The following is a 22,188-nucleotide window of genomic DNA, read 5'->3' as shown; positions in this document are numbered from 1 at the left end:
AAATGCTCCACATCACTTGCCATCAGGGAAATACAAATCAAAACCAGCCTCACCTTCCACCCTTAATTCACTCTGGACATTTGCTGTCAGGTAACTGTTCCCAAGGCGTATGCTTTATTTGCCTAATTCTCCTGTTCCAAAAAACTCCAAGGGCTTCTCAGTGTGTACGGGAAAAAGCCAGATTGATTGATTGACTGATTTCTTTCTTTCTTTCTTTCATTTATTTATTTATAGTTTAAGCTTTACTTAGTTAACATACAGTGCGATATTGGTTTCCGGAGTAAAATTCAGTGATTCATCAAAATTCAGTGATTCATCACCTCCATACAACCCCCAGAGCTCATTACAACATATGCCCTCCTTAATACCCTTCACCCCTCTAGCTGGTACTCCCTGCCCACCTCCCTCCATCAACCCTGTTTGTTTTCTACCTGTAAGATTCTCTTATGGTTTACTTTCCTCTCTCCCTTTCCCCACCCCCTTCCCCTATGTTCAGCTGTTTTGTTTCTTCAATTCCACATAGGAATGAGATCATATGGTATTTGTCTTTCTCTGAGTGACTCGTTTCACTTAGCATAACACACTCTAGCCCCATCCACATTATTGCAAATAGGCCAGATTTCTTAGAATACCATTTAAGGGCTGCTATTGATTTGGCTCCAAATTAATGCTCAAGGCTTAATTCCTAGGATTCCTTTTCTTGCATCTGTCTTCATTCAAAACCACCTTTTTGTCCTCGTGCTCTCCTTGCTACTGTGCCCTTTATATGTTTTTCCTTTTGCTTAGAATGACCTTCCTGATCTTCACAGATCCAAATCCTACCTGACCTTCGCAATCTAGCTCAAATGTCACCTTTTCTATGAAGCCTTTTCCTTTTTTTTTTTTTTTAAGATTTTATTTATTCATGAGAGACACAGGGAGAGAGTGAAAGGTAGAGACACAGGCAGAGGGAGAAGCAGGCTCCATGCAGGGAGCCCGATGCAGGACTCAATCCCAGGACTCCAGGATCATGCCCTGAGCCCAAGGTAGACACTCAAAAGCTGAGTCACCCAGGCATCCTTATGATGCTTTTTTCAGCTCAACATTAAACAAAAATGTACCATGTAAGTACCCATGTTGTACCAGGCACTGAGCTTAAGCCCTTCGAGACAAGGGCTTGCTTCCTTTTTTCTCCCCAGCTGAAAGTAATCTCTTGTCTCTGAGTTCTCAAAGCAAATGGACATATTTTACGGTATGTAACATGGTCCATATTGTATTATGTTTTTTTATATACACACTTCTCTTTCCTTACCAGAATGAACTCCAGATTTCCTAGTGTTTGTAAGAAGGCACTTGATAAATACATGTGAGAAAAGTAAATATCCAGTTGTTTTATTTCCCAAGTGAGAACATCTGATTTGGTGGAATATTTTGATCATTATGTAGATTTAGTTTAAATTCCACAAACAAAACCAGTAGAAGCAAGCTCAAAAGAAAGGGACAGTATTTCAGGAGATACAAACTATTGACAAAAATAAATATCAATCTAAAGACTATCCTAGAAGATTAGTGTTTAAAATAACTGACCTACCTACCTAAAAAAATACCAACTATTTCTTTGCCAGAATACCCAGCTAGTATTTATTATACAATAATGATATTAATTAAAGCAAGGGCAGTAAGGTAAGTGTAGATCATGTAAGGTTGGCAGTTTTGCTTTAGCTTACATTTAATAAACATACTCTATGTGCTAGGTGGTATACTAAGTATATTTATGCATTATCACATTAAAAACTCATACAATAAGACTAAACATCTATGCACAGAGCCTTCATACTTTGTTATTTTTATTTTTTGATAAAGATTTTATTTATTCATGAGAGACAGAGAGAGAGAAGCAGACTCCCTATGGGGAGCCTGATATGGGACTCGATCCCAGGACACTGGGATCACGACTTGAGCCAAAGGCAGATGCTCAACCACTAAACCACCCAGGCATCCCTATTTTTATGTTTAATTGTGGTAAAATATACACGACATAAAATTTACCATCTTAGCCATTTTTATTCTTATTTTTAAAGATTTATTTATTTATTCATTAGAGTCACACAGAGAGAAGCAGAGACACAGGCAGAGGGAGAAGCAGGCTCCATTCAGGGAGTCCGACGTGGGACTCAATCCCAGGACTCCAGGATCAGGCCCTGGGCTGAAGGTGGTGCTAAACTGCTGAGCCACCCAGGCTGCCCTTAGCCATTTTTAAATGCACAGTTCAGTAGTGTTAAGTATATTCACAGTATTGTGCAACCAATCTCCAGAACCCTTTCCATCTTGCAAAAATTGAACTTTGTATACAGAGTATTCTGTAGATCATATAAATAGAATCATACATTTGTCTTTTAATAAATGGATTATTTCACTTGGTATAATGTCTTCAAGGTTCATCCATGTGATAGCATGTATCAATGTGTCAGAATGCCCTTCCTTTTTTTTTTAAGGGTGGGCTCCATGCTGAGCATGGAGCTTGAACTCATGACACTGAGATCAAGACCTGAGCTGAGATCAAGAGTTGGACACCCAACCAATTGAGCCACCTGGGTGCCCCAGGATGTCCTTCCTTTTTAAGGCTAAATGATATTCCATAAAAAAATGATATTCCATGGTATGAATATATCACATTTATTTATCCATTCATCTGTTGATGGCCACATGGGTTCCTTCTACCTTTTGTATACTGTGAATAATGCTGCTATGAACATGAGTGTATGAAAATATGTTTGAAAACCTGCTGTCAGGGCACTTGGGTGGCTCAGTCAGTTAAGTGTCTGCCTTCGGCTTAGCTCGTGACCCCAGGGTCCTGGGATCAAGTCCTACATCAGGCTCCCTGCTCCTCGGGGAGCCTGCTACTTCTCCCTCTGCCTCTGCCTCTCACTCTCTGTCTCTCATGAAAAAATAAAATCTTTTAAAAAAAGAGAGAACCTACTGTCAATTCTTTTGGGTATAAATCCAGAAGTGGGATTGCTGGATCCCATGGTAATTCTATTTTTAATTTTTGAGGAACTTCCCCACAATTTCATGGCCTTTACTCTTTACCATTAATGATCTACTACTATCACACTTGTCACCCAGGGTGACATTAAGCAGGCCAGCATCTGTCCTCTATAAAAGGTTGTTATCCATGACTCTTCAAATCAACAGTTAGGAAACTCTCACTGATGCTAATTATTTCACAATAAAATCACACAAAGGTTAGCCTTGTCTAAGATAATTTTTCGTCTTATGTGTATGGATATTCTTGCAGATACTCTATCACTTCTAAGAACTTTGAACTCAGTTACTTATTTTCTAGGCTCTTGATAAAACTATATGAGTTTGGGCAAAGTCACTTCCCCCACTGGATCTGTTTATCAGAACAGGTGACACTCAAAGGTACAGTGATATGACCTCAGAAGAATTATTTTACCTCTCTGAAATTCATCTTTAAAATGGAGACAATGATTAAGACTTACCTAATGTGGTGGCAAGAAAGGTTAAGTGAATGCACACTGTTATTATATCAGTGCCTGGCACATTGTAAGTGTTGAGTAGAGAGAAGCCACTATCATTATGATTATTATTTTCAAGATTCTTTGTGTAAAAGAAATAGAAACATTTATTTACATAAAGATTTATACATGCATGTTCATAGTAGATTATTTACAATAGCCAAAAACTGCCAATGGTCCGGAGAGCCTTCCATGGGTAAATTGTTAACCAAAGTGGCACATCCATTCCATGGAGTACTACTTAGCAATAAAAAGGACAAATTACTGATAACACACAACTCGGATGAACCATAAGAGCATTATGCTGAGTGAAAAAAAGCCAATCCCAAAAGGTCATATACTATATTATTTCATTTACATGAAATGTCCAGAAAAACAAATCCATACTACCAGATTAGTAATAGCCTGGAGCTAGGGGATGGAGGTGGGATGGGGAATAACTGTAAGCAGGCATAAAGGATCTTAGGAGGTGATAAATGTATTCTAAAACTGGACTGTGGTGACAGTAGCACTGGTATATACATTTACCTACACTCATCAAACTGTATGTTTAAAAATGGGTGAATTTTATAGATCTAAATTATACCTTTAAAAACTGTGTTTTAAAAGATTCTCTATCTAAACTGAATCTGTACGATGGTATCCTATTGGACTGCCAGAAACACTGATCACCCCAAACCATTTTCAATTTTTCACTTACCGAGGGATGAGCGGCTATGTATCCATGTGCGCTTTTATCTGAAAAGAAAAGATAAAGATGTCACATTTATTTTATGAAGTCTGCCTCATTTAGAAACCAGACTTAATAAACAATTAAGTTGTATTAATTATTTTGTATTTTGTATTAATTAATTAATTTGATCAGAAGGAAATTCTCCTATTCAATATTGAATAGATGCTATGACAAATGACATAATTGTTCTGAAAATAACTCATATCCTTGCAAGGTTCACCATGTCATTTTATAGACCTTAATAAAGGCCTCCAGCGAATCTCATCTATATGTGTAATATTGAGATTACTTACTCAGATTTAATTTATTTGAGAGAGTGCATGTGTGCATGAAGGTGCATGCAAGCAGGGGGAGGGACAGCGGAGGACGGGAGAGAACCCTAGAGCAGACTCCCCACTGAGCAGAGAGCCCAATGCAGGGCTCTATCCCAGGACCCTGAGATGGTGACCTGAATCGGAATCAAGGGTTGGATGCTTAACTGACTGAGCCACACAGGTGCCCCAAGATTACCTACTCCTGATTGGTATGAGTCTATACATATCCAGAATTTCTCCCTTACTTCCTCCTTCCCTCTCCTCCTCCCTCCCTCCTTCCTCTTCCTTCCTCCCTTTTACTGTCCCTTTCTTCCTTTCTCTTTCTCCTCCCCTGCGCTCCTCCCACCCTATTCCTCAGTCTCAACACTAGAGCATCCACAGAATGTCTGGTGAGTTTCACTCAGCTCAGACAAATACTAGAATGATGCATTTTTGGTTCTGGTCACCTGTGGTTCTACAGTGGGCCCGGAGGGCAGTTCTAGACTTCCTCACATTAAGCACTGTTTGAATTATCACTAGGATCTCTGAGACATTTCACTCCACACACACGGAAGACGAAATACCTAAAAAGCTCCCCTTGATGGCTTTTTTTTTCCTTTTAGGTTTTCTCCATTAGAGAACAGCCGTCAAGCAAAGCAATCTCAGTCAAAAACATCCAGTGGAGCACATGAATTACTATACACTTTAAATTTGGGCTTTGACATTTGTTAGAACCAAATGAGACACTCCTCCCCTTCTAAGTAAGTCCTTGCACTATTCCTGAAGATATTTCAAGCCTACCCTATATTAAAACCAATGCTGAGAGATAGGGGCACTTTACAGCTGGGGCACTAATGATAGGATTCTCTTCTTTTTTTAGATGTTAAATAATAAGTTGTTCTAGAAAGGCAACCCGGATCATCTTTCTCAAAATGCAAAAATGTTTGGCATATATTTTTCAGTTGCTTACATGGCAAATGTGAATGTTCAAGCTTCAAACAAGGGCTGGGCCTACATGCTAGTAAATGAAGTCAAGATTTTGCCAGAACACAGACATTCTAATTTCTTATAAATAGCCAGACATAATTTCTTTTTTTAAGCTTGATTTTGAGGTTGGATCAAAATGGCAACGACAAAATGTGTGCTGTATCATCACAGTATAAGTCAATGAATCAAAAGGACAAAATACACTTCAGGAGACCATGTTTTGATTCATACACCTCTTATTTCATGGTCACTTCACAAGGCCTGATTCTAAGTGACTGTCTTCTTCATTCCAGTGCAAAGACAGAACAATTGTGATTGAAACTGACAACCACTGCTTCACTGAGCAATCCCCCTCCTTGAGTTCTAAAAACAACCAAGTAGTAAACCTCCTAATGTCAACTTCAACTTCCAGCACATCTTTCAATTTACTGATGTTGATGTCATTTGGGGAAGGAAGTAGAACTGAGGGCAGCCCTGGTGGCTCAGCAGTTTAGCGCTGCGTTCAGCCCAGGGTGTGATCCTGAAGACCGGGGGTCGAGTCCCACGTTGGGCTCCCTGCATGGAGCCTGCTTCTCCTTCTGCCTGTGTCTCTGCCTCTGTCTCTTTCTCTCTCTCTCTCTGTCTCTGTCTCTCTCTCTCTGCATCTCTCATGGATAAATAAATAAAATCTTGAAAAAAAAAAAAGGAAGTAGAACGGACTTCAGATGCCCTACAGGCATTCTGTTCTAATCCCGAGGTCCTGAGATTCGAATTACTTCTCTCTTTGATACTTTGGATTTACTCTTACCTCCCGATGTAAAGCTCATGTATTTCTGGTTGTTGACTGTTTCTTTGGAATCATAGAATTTGAGAACATCGAGAACAGCTTGTGGGTTCTTCTTCTGTTCCAGTTTTGTTATGTTGGAGGTTTGGAGTAACCGTGCCCACTGCTCAGGGATCCCCTGTGGACAACCAAAGGGAAAGAATGGAGCTCAGAACATTCAGCAGCTGCATTTTTATGTTCCAGTAAAGTTCTTCACCAAGAAGCCCATGCTACCTGTAGGATTACACTTGGGAAACTGAAGTGACACTCTAGATTTAAAGTTAGTAACTTAATAATGCAATCATTCTCTTTTCTAATTAAAACACATAGGTAAAACTAGGATCCAACTTAAAAAGGGTGGGTGGGAGTATGACCGTGATAGAAAAAAAAAAGCGCATGAAAATCACCTCCATATTAATTCTGCTCATCCATGAAATGATGTTTACGGCTTAGCTTATTTTTTCTGGCGACTCAGGGCAGACATAGCAAGACTTCTCTAAATTTGTGCACAGTGTAGTATAGTGCAGATCAATGGATTTTATATGACTGGAATAACAGAAGCTGTTTCTGGGCATGTTATTAATTGGGGGATCATTCCGAATAAAAGAAAAGCCTCACCCATGGTCAGTTTACACTTTGTGATTACAAAATGCAATTTGGCGGGGTGGGGGTAGGGTGTCAAGGGCTTTAATACAGAGGGGGACTGAGAAGAGACCAAAATAGAATAGTGGAGGAGCCACAGGCACGGAGATGCTAAATAGTCTCTCCTCTCCTCCCTCCATCCCTTCTTTGTTCATTGGCCACATAGAACCTGGGGACTATGGCGACCATGCCGAAGCCTGGTGAGAATTGGCAATAATCCAAAGCATTTAGAGCAGAGAGGAGGGAGTATTTGGAAATCTGACCAAGGACAATTGCACGAATTCCACCAGAAGGTTAAGTTTCACATTGAGCATTTAGCATTCTTTCCCTACGTGCTCAGCCTACGGATGTCCCCATTTTGTAATTGTACAGCCTCCAAGAACAACTTGGAGTGAGAAACAGACACCCCATTCCTAAGTGCATCTAGACACAATTTATGTGGCCTGGTCCTATGAAGTCTCGGCAAGACAATGTGTGACGTGGGCCTCCAGAGTTTGGGAATGACAACAAAAAAGTGAGATAAGCCAAGCAACAATTCTACTGCACACACATGAACCTGCTGCTGCAGTGCTATGACATCTCAAAGAAGCACTTTGATGCAAGCTTCTTTTGGGCCTGTGACGCACCTCTGGGAGCTTCCCTGGGCACATCTGTGAGCCATAGAGATCTGGCTGTAATGGACGTAAATAAAGAAAGAAAAGAAAGTTAAAACAGAATGTGGGACAACTTAGAAGGTGGGAGGAGATGAAACCAATGGGTCTGAATGGGGAGAGGGGTTAATCCCTTCTAAACTGGGGCGGTTATGAAAATAGAAAGGTTTTAACTAACGCGGGGTGGGGGCAGGACAGGATACAGGACAACAGATTTAAGAAAACAGAAAAAAGACAACTTTCTAATGTTTGGACGCATAATTTCCACTTTGGGCCAGATGCTTCCTCCAGAAATACACAATAATAAGAATTACTGTTAAGTGAGTGACCGGAGAAATTACCAGAAGGCAGAAACATGACTTTGGAGGAAAGAAGGATGGCATCATGAAAAGCTTGGACAATAATTTGTAAGTCTGTATTTACGACTGGGTAATCACAAGTAGCCAATGGCCATGTGATGAACTTACAAATTTCAATTCCCAATTCTGGTGAACCATTTCCGGTTTCACAGTGGAAGTGTCTGTGTGGCTAAAATGGACAGGATGGCAACATGGTGATGCTAAATTTAACTTCATTCTCATTGATGCGACTCTTCCGCATGTTGCACCTAAAGTCGTGACTGGTCTAGGGAAAACTAGATTATTAAGGATTTCCCACGCAGCCAGACTCTACCTTTAAAAAGTTTCTTTAGGCCAGGGAAAGAGAAAAACCATTTCATTTCAAGCCATATATGAACAATTTCCATTTTAATGCTGCAGCTCTAAAGTCGCACTTCCCACAAAATAAGATCGGATATAAGGTAGCAGCTTTGTCTAAAGAAAGATACTGTCTCCAAAGCTACAGAGACATGCTTCGACCCAACTGGTTTGATTTGGGATATAGGTCTTTGATTTCCTGGCATTTGGGGTCACTCCAAGCACAGTGAAATGACACTTTGACATGCATTAATCACGCAATTTGATGCTAAAGCCTTAAGCCACATATTTGAACTCAGGAGCCCATGCATGATCCCAGTTCTGATTCTAAGTGCAATTAATAGCATTTGGTTAATACTGTAATGGCCAAAGGAGTTATTAAGTGTTACAAAACCAGGTATGCGTTGCACATAACCACTAGAGCAGACATCACTGGCATGATCATTATCGTAATTATTAGAATATTTGCAGTTATACATTCTCATGGCACTTCTAAACTTTTGTGATACATAAATGTCTTGTGATCACTAGACAGCAGGAAGACATGCTGTCAATTGCAGAAGATCCTTCAGACAACTATACTTACCACATGACTACACTGCTGACATAGTCTCTTTTTTCTTTGATAAGTTGAGATAAACTAGTCCATCAATAAGACCTGACGCTTAAATTTGAATGTGTGCCACAGAGGCACTTAATCAGAAAGCCATCTCATTGCTCCAAATTGAGGTACAAATCCCAAAAGTTAAGACAGCTAATGGAGACCTAGAAGTATGAGCATCAGAAGCAGGAGCACATATCAATGCCTGACCACATGTACAAAAACAACCAGATGTACAACAAGCTGGGGATTGTCCGGTGTAGCCCAGGAGAATGGCAGCATGATACAACAGGCCAAGCATTTATCTTATCATGAGAAATGATCATTTATATCACTCATACCATTTTTCCCTCTGATTGACTTGAAGCGACCGTCACAGGTCTAGAGGTCTGGAAGGGGGAGTTCTGAAGTATTTAGGACAAAAATGGCAATATAAAGGGTAAGGACTTTTAATACTTTAGTACCCCAAATCTCACCTCCCAACCTACTTTGAATCTCAGGGCCCAAGTGCATACCCAAGCATACAAGGTCATATGGGCCAACTAGCCATAGGACAATCACCAAGTGGCACACCAAATCGGCGTCCAAATATTCACAATGACAGGCCCTTGGAAGACAACTGAACAAGACAGTTCAACAAATTGCTCAAAATGCAACCTAAGCAACAACAATAATCAAATTTAGTAATACATCCCTCCCCCTCTGTGCACACACACGATACATTAGTGGTACCGTGGCAAATAGGACCCGATTTTATTTTATTTTATTTTATTTTAATTTTTTATTTATTTATGATAGTCACAGAGAGAGAGAGAGAGAGGCAGAGACACAGGCGGAGGGAGAAGCAGGCTCCATGCACCGGGAGCCTGATGTGGGATTCGATCCCGGGTCTCCAGGATCGCGCCCTGGGCCAAAGGCAGGCGCCAAACCGCTGCGCCACCCAGAGATCCCTAGGACCCGATTTTAAATGCTACCAACAATATGATTTTAAAAGCTTATTACCATTTGGCATTTTTTAAAGTCTGTAAGTGTAAACCATAGGTGAAAAGAGTTAAAAAGGTCAGAATGTGGCATCTTTAAATATAATGTACGGATAAGTAGCTTCCTCTTCTTTTTTTTTTTTTTTTTTTTTTTTTTTTTTGGACAAGTAGTTTCAAAAGACCATCATGAGGGCAATAAGTGCATCAGATTTCCAAATTTAGCCTATGTCTATCTGTATATTCAAAGGATTTCTAACGACTGCCTGCCTCCAAACAGCTGCTTTATTTTAAATTGGGTGTCAGGGAGGAGGGGGAGCACAGGTTTTGGTTGGATTTGGGTTTAGTTGCATCAAACTGTTGTTCACAATTGGAAAGAATGTCCATCACATATCCCACCCTTCTGGTTGGTTCTTAGGGTTCTAAACAATGGCAAAGTGAAAATGCAGTCAGCAAGATGATGGTGATTCACTTTTTTTCATTTCCATTCCGAACCCAAAAAGAACAAAGCAAGAGCTAAAGATAGATTAGATCATGAGATGTCAAGCAAGTTGGAAAGAAAGGAAAAAATAAAAAAATTGGAAAGAAACCAGAATGTCACACGAGAATAGTGGAGGAGAAAACTTTCACGTCAGACCACAAAAAGGAAGGGAAAAAATGGTATGACAGCAATAAAATATAAGTTAAAACAGAGGAAAGACACATAGAAAATAAAGAATGTCAAAACTGGAAACATAATGTTCTTAAAACAGGGAAGAGTTATTGGACAAAATTTATAAATTTTAAGTGCTCTTACTGTTTCAAGTGTCAAAAAAGTCATAATATCTTTGTTCAGATTATAAAAACCATTTATTTATTTATTTATTTATTTATTTATTTATTTATTTATTTATTTATTTATGTTGGTGATGGTGTAATGGTAGTGGTGACAGTACTCAAGGCCATTTGAATAAAGTCTTTGACTCCAGTGATGAAATTTGTTAAATCTTACCAGTGTCTCAACTTTATCAATGTTAGTACTTCTTTACATTCTCTTCTGCTTGCTACTGAGAGTACAGAAATAACCAGCTCACATCACTTTACAAGGCCAAGATGTTTACTCAATTGTGATTTTATTCTCATATTGCGTACTTCCAGAATTGAAAAAAAAAGGGGGGTATCTTGGCTGTCAATTCAGAGACATGGTTTGCTTCTTCAAATCCAGTTGATTTGTCCCTTGCCCCATTTTGGTTCACTGAATCATAGGAGTTTACTTACTAATTGTCAAGTTATGAGACAGAAGATTTAATTATTTAACATCTAAAAGTATCTCTTACACCAAGAACCCAAGAATCGGTGGTGATATTATAGAAGTTTTTTTTCCTGAATGCATTAAAAATTACTCATTATCTCAGAATGTACATTTTTATTGAGATCCTTACTAGTATGGAAAAAGGTAGTTGATCCTCCTGGGGACATATTTCTAGCCACATCTTTTCCTTCATCCATCTAAAAACAAAGATGCCAGATCTTAAAAAAAAAAAAACAAAACACAAAATGACTGAGATCTTGCACTATTTGAGCACTACAAATATCCAAAGAAAGGCTGACTCTATAGCTATGGTCTTTCTGGAGAATTCTTATTGGATTGTATATATGTAAGCACATAACCACTAACGCACACATGACTATCCATAAATATTCTTCCTGAAACATGGGGTTTGTTGTTTTGAAGGCCTATAAAATACACCTGTTAATAAGCCTGAAAATAAGTTACATTCTTGAAATCAAAGGGAAGAGCAAATCAATTTTACAGAATTTTGGTTAGAGTGGTTAGCTGATCTGAGTAATCCAGGTTCCAATGTAAAGCCTGAATTATTCAGATGGACTGTCTTCACTGGCCAAGTCGAGTCAATGATTCTCTGATTTCACTTCAAACAATAAAGAGGCTCAACAGTCTACTAGGACTACCTCTCCTGTGCCATGGAAAATTCACATTTTCAACATCAAGTTGAAGACTAACAATGATCAGACATTTTTATGATGGACAAAATAATTTTGTCAGTACTTTTCCTGTGATTGACTAGGCATAGTCCATCTTCCTTGAAATCATCCAAAGCATCAAGCCTGACATTCTGGGACATGGACATGATTTCTTGAAACCTGTTTTCACAAAGGAATTTTTTCATGGCTTGCAAAACACAATAAGGAGCTTACTTACAGTGAACTCCCCGGTGACTGCGTCAAACCCCACATGAATCGTATGTTCAAAGTCTGAAGGAAGAGAGATCTCTGGGCGTTCTTTCTCCTTCTTCTTATTGGCTAAAGGCAAAATGTTGACATGTATTTATTGGGCATATAATTTTATCTTCGCTAAGTTGTACAATTAGGTTCATCGAAACAATTACAAAGTTTGAATGATAATTGATTCCAACACAAGCTTAACAGTATTTAGCTCCACAAATTATAATTTCATCTTGCAGAAGTAGCTGAGAGTTTGACAAAACTGTTACATCCAAATAATTTTTACATTTCCAAAATTTGGTTCAAACAAAATTTGTGGTCACACGGATTTATGTCCTTTACCATTCTAATAACGTAACCAATGGGTACCTAAGTGTATTGTGTTTAATTGGCTTTGTTGGATCAAATAGGACTTACTAAAGAAGAAATTCATTATGCTCAAGTCAAGCTAAGGCTTACTATTAGAATGAAAAAATAGAAAAGTGCTTAAGCTATGTATAAAAGTGTTATGAATTGTTTCCACATTAACCATACTGAAATATCAAGCAGCTAGAACTTATTTAATTTACATGTGTACATTATGAAGCATATCTTAATAGACTCTTGGTCTTCTTTCAGTGAGAATACTATTGCTAGCCAATAATGTTAACATCTTTCTTTATCATTAAAAATGTTTTTAATCATTTCCTTTGCTAGCAAAAAAAATACAAATTGCTGCTTTTTATTGAATTAATTTTATTTAGTTCTCAGTAACCTCAAATCAATGCCTTGGTTTAGTCATTCCAGTTAGTAGCTATTTTTCCGTGTCTCTAATGTATTTTGTCATATTAGCCATTGAAAATCATTGTCCTCAAGTAGCAGACTTTTCATAGTGACACAATTATGAATAAACACATCTATAGTTAATATGTCAAAAGCCTTGAAAGATATTATCACTGGAGAAGTTAAGTTGGGAACAGTAATGAAATTAGTCTATCTTGGAACAGATTCCAGGAGAAAGTTACCGTGGAAATGTAAAATGGCATCAAGTAGGTTCCATAACTAACATAGAAGCAGATCAGAGCACGTATCACTGATCAGGGTACATTTCACACTCCAAAGACAATAATAATAACACTCAGTCTCCTAATAATGGGAAAGTCAGCATGATTTGCCCAAATGAAACCAGTCAACCTCAGAATTGCCAGGGCGGCCAATTTAGAACATGCTGGTTCAAATAGATGTTTTCTTGGCCTGAATTTTGGACAGCATTCAATGAACCATATATGGATTACTGGTTTTGTGGGTTATCCAGGATAAATTTTAATTCAAAACCTTTCACGTTCAAATGTCACTCTTATGACTTCTTTTCTCTTTCTATCCTCTCTCACTGCTCCCTATTTCCGGCCAGAAGACAGAGAGATGGGGCAGAAATATGGATGTTCAAGGAGTAAGAAGATTAGGATACAGGATTAGGAAAAAAAGATTCAGAAGTGGGGTTGGGGGTGAAAGAGGAGACAAAGGTCACTCAGGGCCTCTGCCTGGCCATGGAACACATTAGGATTCATTTTGAAAAGTACATGTGTGCCATTCAACTTCACTTCCACATAGATGCGATTATTACAGTAAACCTACTTTACTGAGTATCATCCTAACTGAATAGGGAAGTGCAGAGTTTTTTGTTTGTACTACTACCTCCGCTGTTTTTTTTTTTATTGAGAAGACCTAATTTTATTGCCCATTTAGTAACATGTTTGTTCCACAAACTAATTTCTCATAAAGCAAAGCACAACCTTTTCTTATAAATAGTATAAATTATTTTATTTACAGAAACTTGTTACAAAACAGACTATATATTTCTTCTCTTTTAAATATCCAAAGTAATTTTCTATCCCTTGACATTTGTTCATGTTCTATACAGCAGCCAACACAAAGTCCAGCTGAGATGCTCTTGATTATGTGTACAAATTATCAAACTATTCACACATTTTAACACAGGAGATTGCTTTTATAACCAAGCTCAAAAAACAAAAACAAAAACAAAAACAAAACCGCAAAATGCTTTTCAAGGCCCTACATTCACACTGACAGTATATAGTGCTCATTTAAATGATCTGAAAATGTAGAATGTTTTGCACAAAATGTAAAAATGATTATTTTTCTGCTAAACAACGAAACTTTAACAATCATTTTCCAGTTTCCTCCCCCTACCCCCGCCCTCTCCCTTCCCCGGACAGAATGAGAGATAGTAACCTATCACTCATATATTGGGTGGCCACCATGCAGGTATCCTAGCTACTCCTGGAACCGTGCGTATCCTTGTTTTTCCTCTCCCCTGCTCTTCCATCCATGTTGGATGAAGTTGGCTACCTCTCTTTTTACTTCCTTCACAATGTGATCTCCTCCTCCTTTGGTGACTGTTCTTTATTTGATTGGCATTTGCTTCTCCTTCTGCCTTTATTAATGCAGTTTTTGACTTTTAATAATCCTTCCCCCATGCTCGTTACTCTTGGAGGGCATCCACTCCCAGATACCAACCCATGCTGGGTAATTCACTAATCTGTGGTTGGCAGGAGTAGATGCAGGTACTGTGGGATCAAACACTTTATACAATTTGAGAGGTGAATGTTCCCTTTAAGGAAAAACAATGCAAGATGGCTAAGATCCTTTTGAGGGCCCTAGAAGAGCCCCAGGCCAGTGAGGAGCTCTAGAGAAGCTTTATTTGCTTCACAGTTAATATACTCCTAGTGATCCTGACTTTCTTGGGGTCAAAGACTGCTCTGAAAATCTGAAGAAAGCTGTGGAACTTCTGCCCATAAATTGCACTGCACACATCTACACAATTTTGCATATAATTTCAGAGGTTCAAAACTCCCCCAAACTCCAGGTTGAGAACCTGTAGCTCAACTTGCATTCATGATCTCTCTTGCCAGTAAACAGTCTTTCCTTACTTTCCATTAGTATTGGCTGAATGTTTGAAGCACATTGACTTAGCCATAACCATTCCACTTGGGCTGAGTGGATGGAATCTCTCTAGAAGGCTACCTGATTGCCAGTCCCTTACCAGCCTGATCATGCCATTCCCTTTACTCAGGGCTAAGTGTAACAAAGGCAGGAAGCCCAAACTTGCTCTTCTTCCAATGTCTCCAATGTCCACATACTCTCAGTGAAATGATACCACTAACCATCCAGATCAGAGAAGGATTCAGGCTTTACACACCTCTTCTTTGGGAGGCCCTGAGCAATGAGAAGATTACAATCCCATTCCCCAATATATAATTCAAATAAAAACAATACTACAGCTTAAAAAGGTAAGCAAATCCAAAAAGCTCCTGTATTCCATTGGTGATGAAGTCTTTCTAAAAACTCAATATATAAAATAAAAATGTGGCCAGTTTTGGGGTGCCCTGATTTGTGAGGCCTGTAGCACACATTTACTCTGGCTATGGGGTAATTCAGCACTGGACCAACTGCCCAAGCTATAAATTTGGGAGTGTCTTTGACTCCCACTGCATTTCTACCCCAATTGGTCCCCAAGTTCTATTCTATCTCCCAAACTCATCTTGAATCTACCTTCTTCCTTTTGTCCCCCAAAACCATTACCTTAGTCTAAGGTACCAGTATTGCTCATCTGGTCTTATTGCTTCCAATCTTGTCCCTTACTATCATTACTTTGTGTCCAGAGTAATCTTCGAAGTCTACAAATCTGACCACATTCCTGCCATTAAGATCCTTAAACATGGGGATCCCTGGGTGGCTCAGTGGTTTAGCGCCTGCCTTCGGCCCAGGGTGTGATCCTGGAGTCCCGGGATCGATTCCCACATCAGGCTCCCTGCATGGAGCCTGCTTCTCCCTCTGCCTGTATCTCTGCCTCTCTCTCTCTGTCTCTCATGAATAAATAAATAAAATCTTAAAAAAAAGATCCTTAAACAGCCCCCCATTCTACATATGGCAAAAGTTCATACTCATTAGCATGCTACCCAAGGACCTACATGATTTGCCCCCAGCTTACCTCTCCATTGTCTATTCTTGCCATAGCCCCCACTGTCCCATACCCATGTCATGCTTTCTAAACTGCTGGATTTTCTCTTACTGCCAAGACTTTAATGCTAAGCCAAGGCCTGGCAAGTCTTACCTCTTACCAAGATCCCTCATCCCACACTTTGGGTGGGTAACTGCCGTCAGTCCTTATTCTTGAAGACTCATTCTTGGGCTTCCTCTTCTTTTACAAGTCTTGTCCTGTCTTCCCTCTGCAGACAAGGTTAAATGCTCTTCTCTTCATGCTCTGATAGAACTGTCTGGTACATACTCTGATCTTCGCATGTATCAACACTAGATTGTTATTTCTTCTTTACATACCTGTCTCTCTAGCTAAAATTTGAGATACCTGACAGCAGAGACTGTATCTTAGTCATTCTTATATTCCCTAGCACCTGGCTTATGTCCACACACTTAATGATTATCATTTATGGAACATGCCCCATGTGCAAAAAGTCCTTCTAGGGTCATCTCATTTCATCTCCACCACAATCTCATTAGGTAAACTTTATTAGTATTTTATTATTGCTTTATAGATAAGTAAAGTGAGAGTGAGGTTCAACCACGCGCCCAGGGTTACACAGCTGGCAGGCGTCACAGCCAGAATTTGAATGTAGGTCCCAACTGCATTTACAGAGCCCAAGTTCTTAACAGCTACACCATTTATTATTCAGTAACATTTTAAAAAGCAACATTTTTGAGCTCTAGACTTCAGTAAATGTTTAGTGATTGAATGGAGCTTAGATGAGAATTTTTTTGTCTTTCTTTTCCTTTTCTGGAATACTAAAATGTCTATCTCCCCACCAGAAAATTCTGTTGAGCACTGGTTGTTTATATTAAGATTCAGTCTAACTTGAATCTTGGCTTGATAAGACTCAGCCTGATCAGCTCTGGGTTGATGTTTGCAGAGAGCAAAAGCCCAAGTGAGTACCACTTTGTAAGTGTTATCACCCATACCTTACTGGAACATAGAACAAAGGTCACAGATTGCCAACTAGACCACAGACTGCAAAGTGTTTGGCCTTGGGACCCCTGGGTGTGCATGAGTTCTGGTTATAGCTCTAGGGGCCAGTGAACCTCCCTACAGTCTCTCATCCTGACAGCTTTCTCCATCCCACTATATGTTAAAGAAAGAAAAGCCCCCACCCCAGTCATCTGTTATCTCCTCTATGCCCTACCCCAATCAATGTTCTGCATTTCCCCAGTGGCTGCAGCTTATTCCATTACTAATTCTCCTACAATTCTCTATATAAGATAGAGAGAACCTCATCCCCAGAGATTTAGATTCAGTTAGTCTGGGGCAGACCCCAGCACCCTTAATTTTTAAAGCTCTTCAGGTAGTTCCACAAAGCAACTGGGGTGGAGAAAAACAACTTTTAGATCTACTCTCCAATGAGGGTACCACTGCCTCAGGTAATCCTGATAGACACTGCTTATTCTTCCCCATCCCAAGTTCTTGGGCACAGAGGAATAGGGAAGGGCAGGGTTTTCCCCTTTTAATTCCAAACTGTTGATCTGAGATCAGTACTTCTTCATTTGCCCACAAAAGCCCCTCCTTTGAGGTTACTGCCATTCAATGGTCTCACCCAAGTCCCCTTATCTATTGAGGACTCTACTTGGGCTCTGAGTCTTTCTTCCTGCCCTCAATGCTGCCACCACTCCGTGAAATGTGAGAGATAAATGGACATCGCTTCTACACGTTCTCCTTTTACTTCCTTGACTTCCCTCAGTTATTTTTAAAAAATATTTTATTTATTTATTCATGAGAAACAGAGAGAGAGAGAGAGAGAGAGAGAGAGACAGGGAGAGACACAAAGAGACAGAGGCAGAGACACAGGCAGAGGGAGAAGCAGGCTCCATGCAGGGAGCCTGACGTGGGACTCGATTCCGGGTCTCCAGGATCAGGCCCTGGGCTGAAGGCAGTGCTAAACCGCTGAGCCACCCGGGCTACCCAACTTCCCTCAGTTCTAATGAATTTCAGCTCCCTTCTACTTCAATCTGCTCCCATGGCCACCACTAACCCAGGGGTTCTCAACCAGTGCTGCTCATGAGAATAATCCATAGAGTTCTAAAAAAGACCAATGCCTAGAGCCCACCCAGAACCTACTATAGCAAGATTTTTAGGGAGTGAGACCTGGATAAATGATCTTCTACGCTCCACAGATGATGTGCAGAGTGAAGGACCACAGGTACCCCAGGCCTTTTCATGATCTGGAATGACCCTCTGCCCATTGCCAACTTCCTTTCCCATTTCTCTCACTGAACATTCCAGAATTTGTCCACTTTGCTCAAACTTCTGCAGCACCCTTTCCTCCTTGACTTTCTGCATATGAAATTTTTTCACTTCACTGAGAAATGAAGGCCATCCATTTGGAACTCCTTTGACTTCACTTCCTGTCCTGCTCCAATTGCATTTTTCTCCATCAGTAACATCTCATGTCTCACCGGAAGCACTGTCCCCTCCTCTGCCTAAGGTTTATCTTTCCACTGGTACTCCAGCTGCCAGTCCCTCTCACTTCACCACGGGTCTCACACCACCAGTTATTGTCATTTCTTCTTGTATCTTCAATCTCTCCCTCCCTACTGACACTTTCTATCTGGCCTGCAAGACCTGCTGAGTTCTCTTTTGTCCTTAAAAATGAAAACCCTCTGCCATCTCATATCATTTGCTCCATGCTAAATCTCAGCCTTTCCTTCTTGAGCTTAAACTTCTTGAAAAGGCAATCCAGACTTCCTTAATCCTCCCTCCTCAAAGTAGTGCAATGAGTCCCTGAGGTCTCAAATCCATCTCCTACTTGAAAATGCCCACTTTTCAGTCCTTATGACTGTTGATCCTTCAGTCAAAAGCAACATTGCTGACCATGAACTTCATGAAACCAAATCCTTTCTCCCCTCTTTCATGCAATCCTTTTCTGGAGCCTGTTCCTGAATTTCTGGGTCTTCTGTTGACTCTTTAGACAGTATTTCTCAGGAGTTGTCTTCGGTCCTTATCTCTTACCAACACGCCTCTCCCTTCTGCCACCTCATCTACTTGTATGGGTACACTAGTGGCTCTCCGTGTGTATGTCCAGCCCTGACCTCTTTGGGGTACCCTGACCCCATGGGGTTGCCTTCTGAACCCCTATATTTCAATATTTTAAAAAGTAAACTAATTTTACACTGCTGTCTTCCACATAAAACAGGAAATTGCAACTCCTCCTGTGTTCCCTACCTTATCCTTCTGTTTCTCATCATCTGCTTGGTTTCCTAGCTCTGTTCATGCTTCCTGATCAATATTCCCTCTGTATTGTCATCTTCTGCTCTTACTGATACTGGCCCTGAGGCCAGGGTACTGTTATTTCTCACCTACATAACCCCAACAGCTTGATCTGCCTCCTTCCATCCCCCACCCCTACACGATCCAGTCTTCTCTTGTGGCTAGAGTGATATTTTGAAACACAAATATGATAGTGTTCCTCTGCTCCAGTGCATCCCCAATGCCTTCAGAATTGAATTCAAAGCCCTTAGCTTGGAATATATAAGCCCTCTAGGATCCTGTCCCCGATTACTTCCATGGCTCCATCTCCTACCCCCTTCCACTCTCACTCTCTGCATAGCTATTCGGAACTACTTGTGGTTGTATTCACAGAACCTCAACTAATAATGTGTCATGCCTACTGCCTTCATAATGCTGCTCCTTCTATCTGGAATACCATCCATCCCTAACATGGCTAGCTCTATTCCTTTTTTAAGATTCACCTCAGTTCAGGGGTCACTTCCTCCAAGAAGACCTCCCTGACTTCCCCTCAGTCTTGAATAGCTGTCCCTCCCCAGTGCTCACTTCCGTATTGCACTTAGCATGCTCAACTCTACTCAGTGACTGACTTGTCTGTGTCTATCACTATGCCATCAGTTCCTTAAAGGCAGAAATTGGGACTTACCCACCTCTGTATCCCAACATCTATCTAACACAGTACACAATTCAATAAATATTTGATGAATAAGCAAATGAACAAACAAATGAATGTATGAATGACCCTCATTACGTGAAATGAGACCTGATATATGGAGACAGGTCTTGCCTACGTGCCATTATGTGTTCATGGGTGAGGAGACTATGATCCAGGTTCTCTAAAAAGGCCTTGGGGTGGGAGGGTATGTTTTAAAGTACTCGTTACAGTTGAAGATGTTGATAACAGTACTGTTGCTGTCTTTTCTCAACAGCAGGGATTACTCTGAACTCATTCAGGCATACCTCTTGCGAGGTGCCATTTTGTGGCCAAAAGCATATATTGGCAGTACAGCCGGGTAGGGTTCAAGGTATAGCAAAGTGATCAATTCTCCCTCACATGAAATCCCTGGATGGTGCTATTCTTGCCTTCTGAAAGTGTTTCAGAAAACAGTCACCTGCATCTTCCTTGTAGAAATTCCACTTGTCATCTTCCCCTAAAATTCCTGGAAGTTTTGTTGGGCCTCCTCATTGGATGATGTCATATGGTCACATCCAGAATTATAAAATACAATTCTCTAAAATAAAGCATCTTCTAGCTCCTTGAAAATAGAGCATGCAGGAAAAGAAAGGGAATGACAGAGGACAGACATAGGAAAATGCTTTCTTACATAAATGTAGCCTAAAAGCACAGGATAATGATGATTTTTTTAAAAAGCAACGGAAAGCATGCAAGGTTATAGCATACAGCATTTAAAAAGTGACATTTAAAGCCACCATTAATACAGAAAGCTCAAAGCAAAATGTGGTGTAAAATGCAGAAATAATTTTTTCCAAAGGGACAACAAAACAAAACAAAACAAAACAGCCACACACATGGATTGGCTAGTTCTAAGCAGCAAGCATTTTACAACTGTGGCTGTAAGGAACAACTCTGTCCTGCTACTGTCCTACCTTCCTTTCCTTTGAAAGTATGCACAGAATTGTGGATTGGTGTAGTGACAGATTGTGCTGAAGGAACTGAAGGAATATTCTAAACTTGCAGTCTGATTAGGGAAACACACCTAGCAAGGAAGAAACAGCAATCAGGGGCACCTAGGTGGCTCAGCAGTTGATCGTCTGCCTTTGGCTCAGGGTGTGATCCCAGAGTCCTGGGATGGAGTTACACATTGGGCTCCCCACAGGGAGCCTGCTTCTCCCTATGCCTATGTCTCTGCTTCTCTCTGTGTGTCTCTCATGAATAAATAAATAAAAATCTTTCTAAAAAAAGAAATAGCAATCAATACTGCCAGCCCAAATAAAATTCAGTGCTAGGTTGAAAAGAATAGAGTATAAATGCTGTAGCATATCAAGAGGACAGAAAGCTGTGGTAGATGGTGAGGGCTCACTGGAGTAGGTAGGACTCAGGAGATGGTCTTCAAGAATGGAGAGGCAGGAAAGGGTAAAGCACCTAAAGTAGAAAAAAATGAAAACAGAAACAAAGCTTGATAAAAGGAACATATAGAGCATATTGATGAGGAAGTGGGAAGACACAAGGGTAAATAGTTAGGGTATAGCTTTAGAAAGCAGGAAGGAAGACAAAATTAGAGACAGCAATAAAGAATGAGCTAGAAAAGGTTTTTGAGCAGGTGGCTGATATAATAGAGAAGGTACTTTCTGGAAGACAAGCCAGGGAGCTATGTGCTGCATGTAAGGCATGGTGGGGGCGGGCTTCAAAATGGTAGCTTACTTCATGCAGGCTGAGATGAAAAATATACAGTGGGGATGGAATAGGGAGAACCTATGTGCTACTGCATCTGTTGCCTCTGAGATCACCTACTAGTCATTTCCTATAAACTCTGTGTGTGTGTGTGTGTGTGTGTGTGTGTGTGTGTGTGTGTGTGATCTCTGCAACTAGATTGAAAGTGACAATCCAGGGGAGAGCATAGGGACATTTGTCTTCCATGTAGGATCTCCCCAAAACACTCAGCACAGAGGTAGGCACATAAAAAGCAGACAGAAGGGACACCTGGGTGGCTTAGCGGTTGAGCATCTGCCTTTGGCTCAGGGTGTGATCCCTGGGTCCTGGGATCCAGTCCCGCATCGGGCTCCCCACGGGGAGCCTGCTTCTCCCTCTGCC

At 40.4% G+C, this 22,188-nt stretch overlaps 1 protein-coding gene across 42 annotated transcripts in view; it reads right to left on the bottom strand.

Annotated features, from left to right (window-relative positions):
* The window catches only part of PAK3 (p21 (RAC1) activated kinase 3), a 261,514-nt gene that overhangs the window by 65,782 nt on the left and 173,544 nt on the right, over positions 1–22,188 (bottom strand). For 15 of the 42 annotated variants that reach the window (XM_072743906.1, XM_072743904.1, XM_026014857.2 and 12 more), the window contains 3 exons: positions 12,102–12,202; positions 6,322–6,475; positions 4,222–4,259 (listed from right to left, as the gene is read on the bottom strand). In XM_072743906.1, the coding sequence (XP_072600007.1) occupies positions 4,222–4,259; positions 6,322–6,475; positions 12,102–12,202 (293 nt within the window). Of the gene's footprint in view, positions 1–4,221; positions 4,260–6,321; positions 6,476–7,604; positions 7,650–9,265; positions 9,329–11,322; positions 11,411–12,101; positions 12,203–22,188 lie in introns of all 42 variants that reach the window. The other 27 variants (XM_072743893.1, XM_072743889.1, XM_072743894.1 and 24 more) reach the window with 4 other exon arrangements.

Source organism: Vulpes vulpes, chromosome X, assembly GCF_048418805.1.
Source record: "Vulpes vulpes isolate BD-2025 chromosome X, VulVul3, whole genome shotgun sequence".
NCBI classification, from domain to species: Eukaryota; Metazoa; Chordata; class Mammalia; order Carnivora; family Canidae; genus Vulpes; species Vulpes vulpes.
Note: the sequence above shows the minus strand (reverse complement) of the source record. Positions and strands in the feature narration are given on the sequence as shown.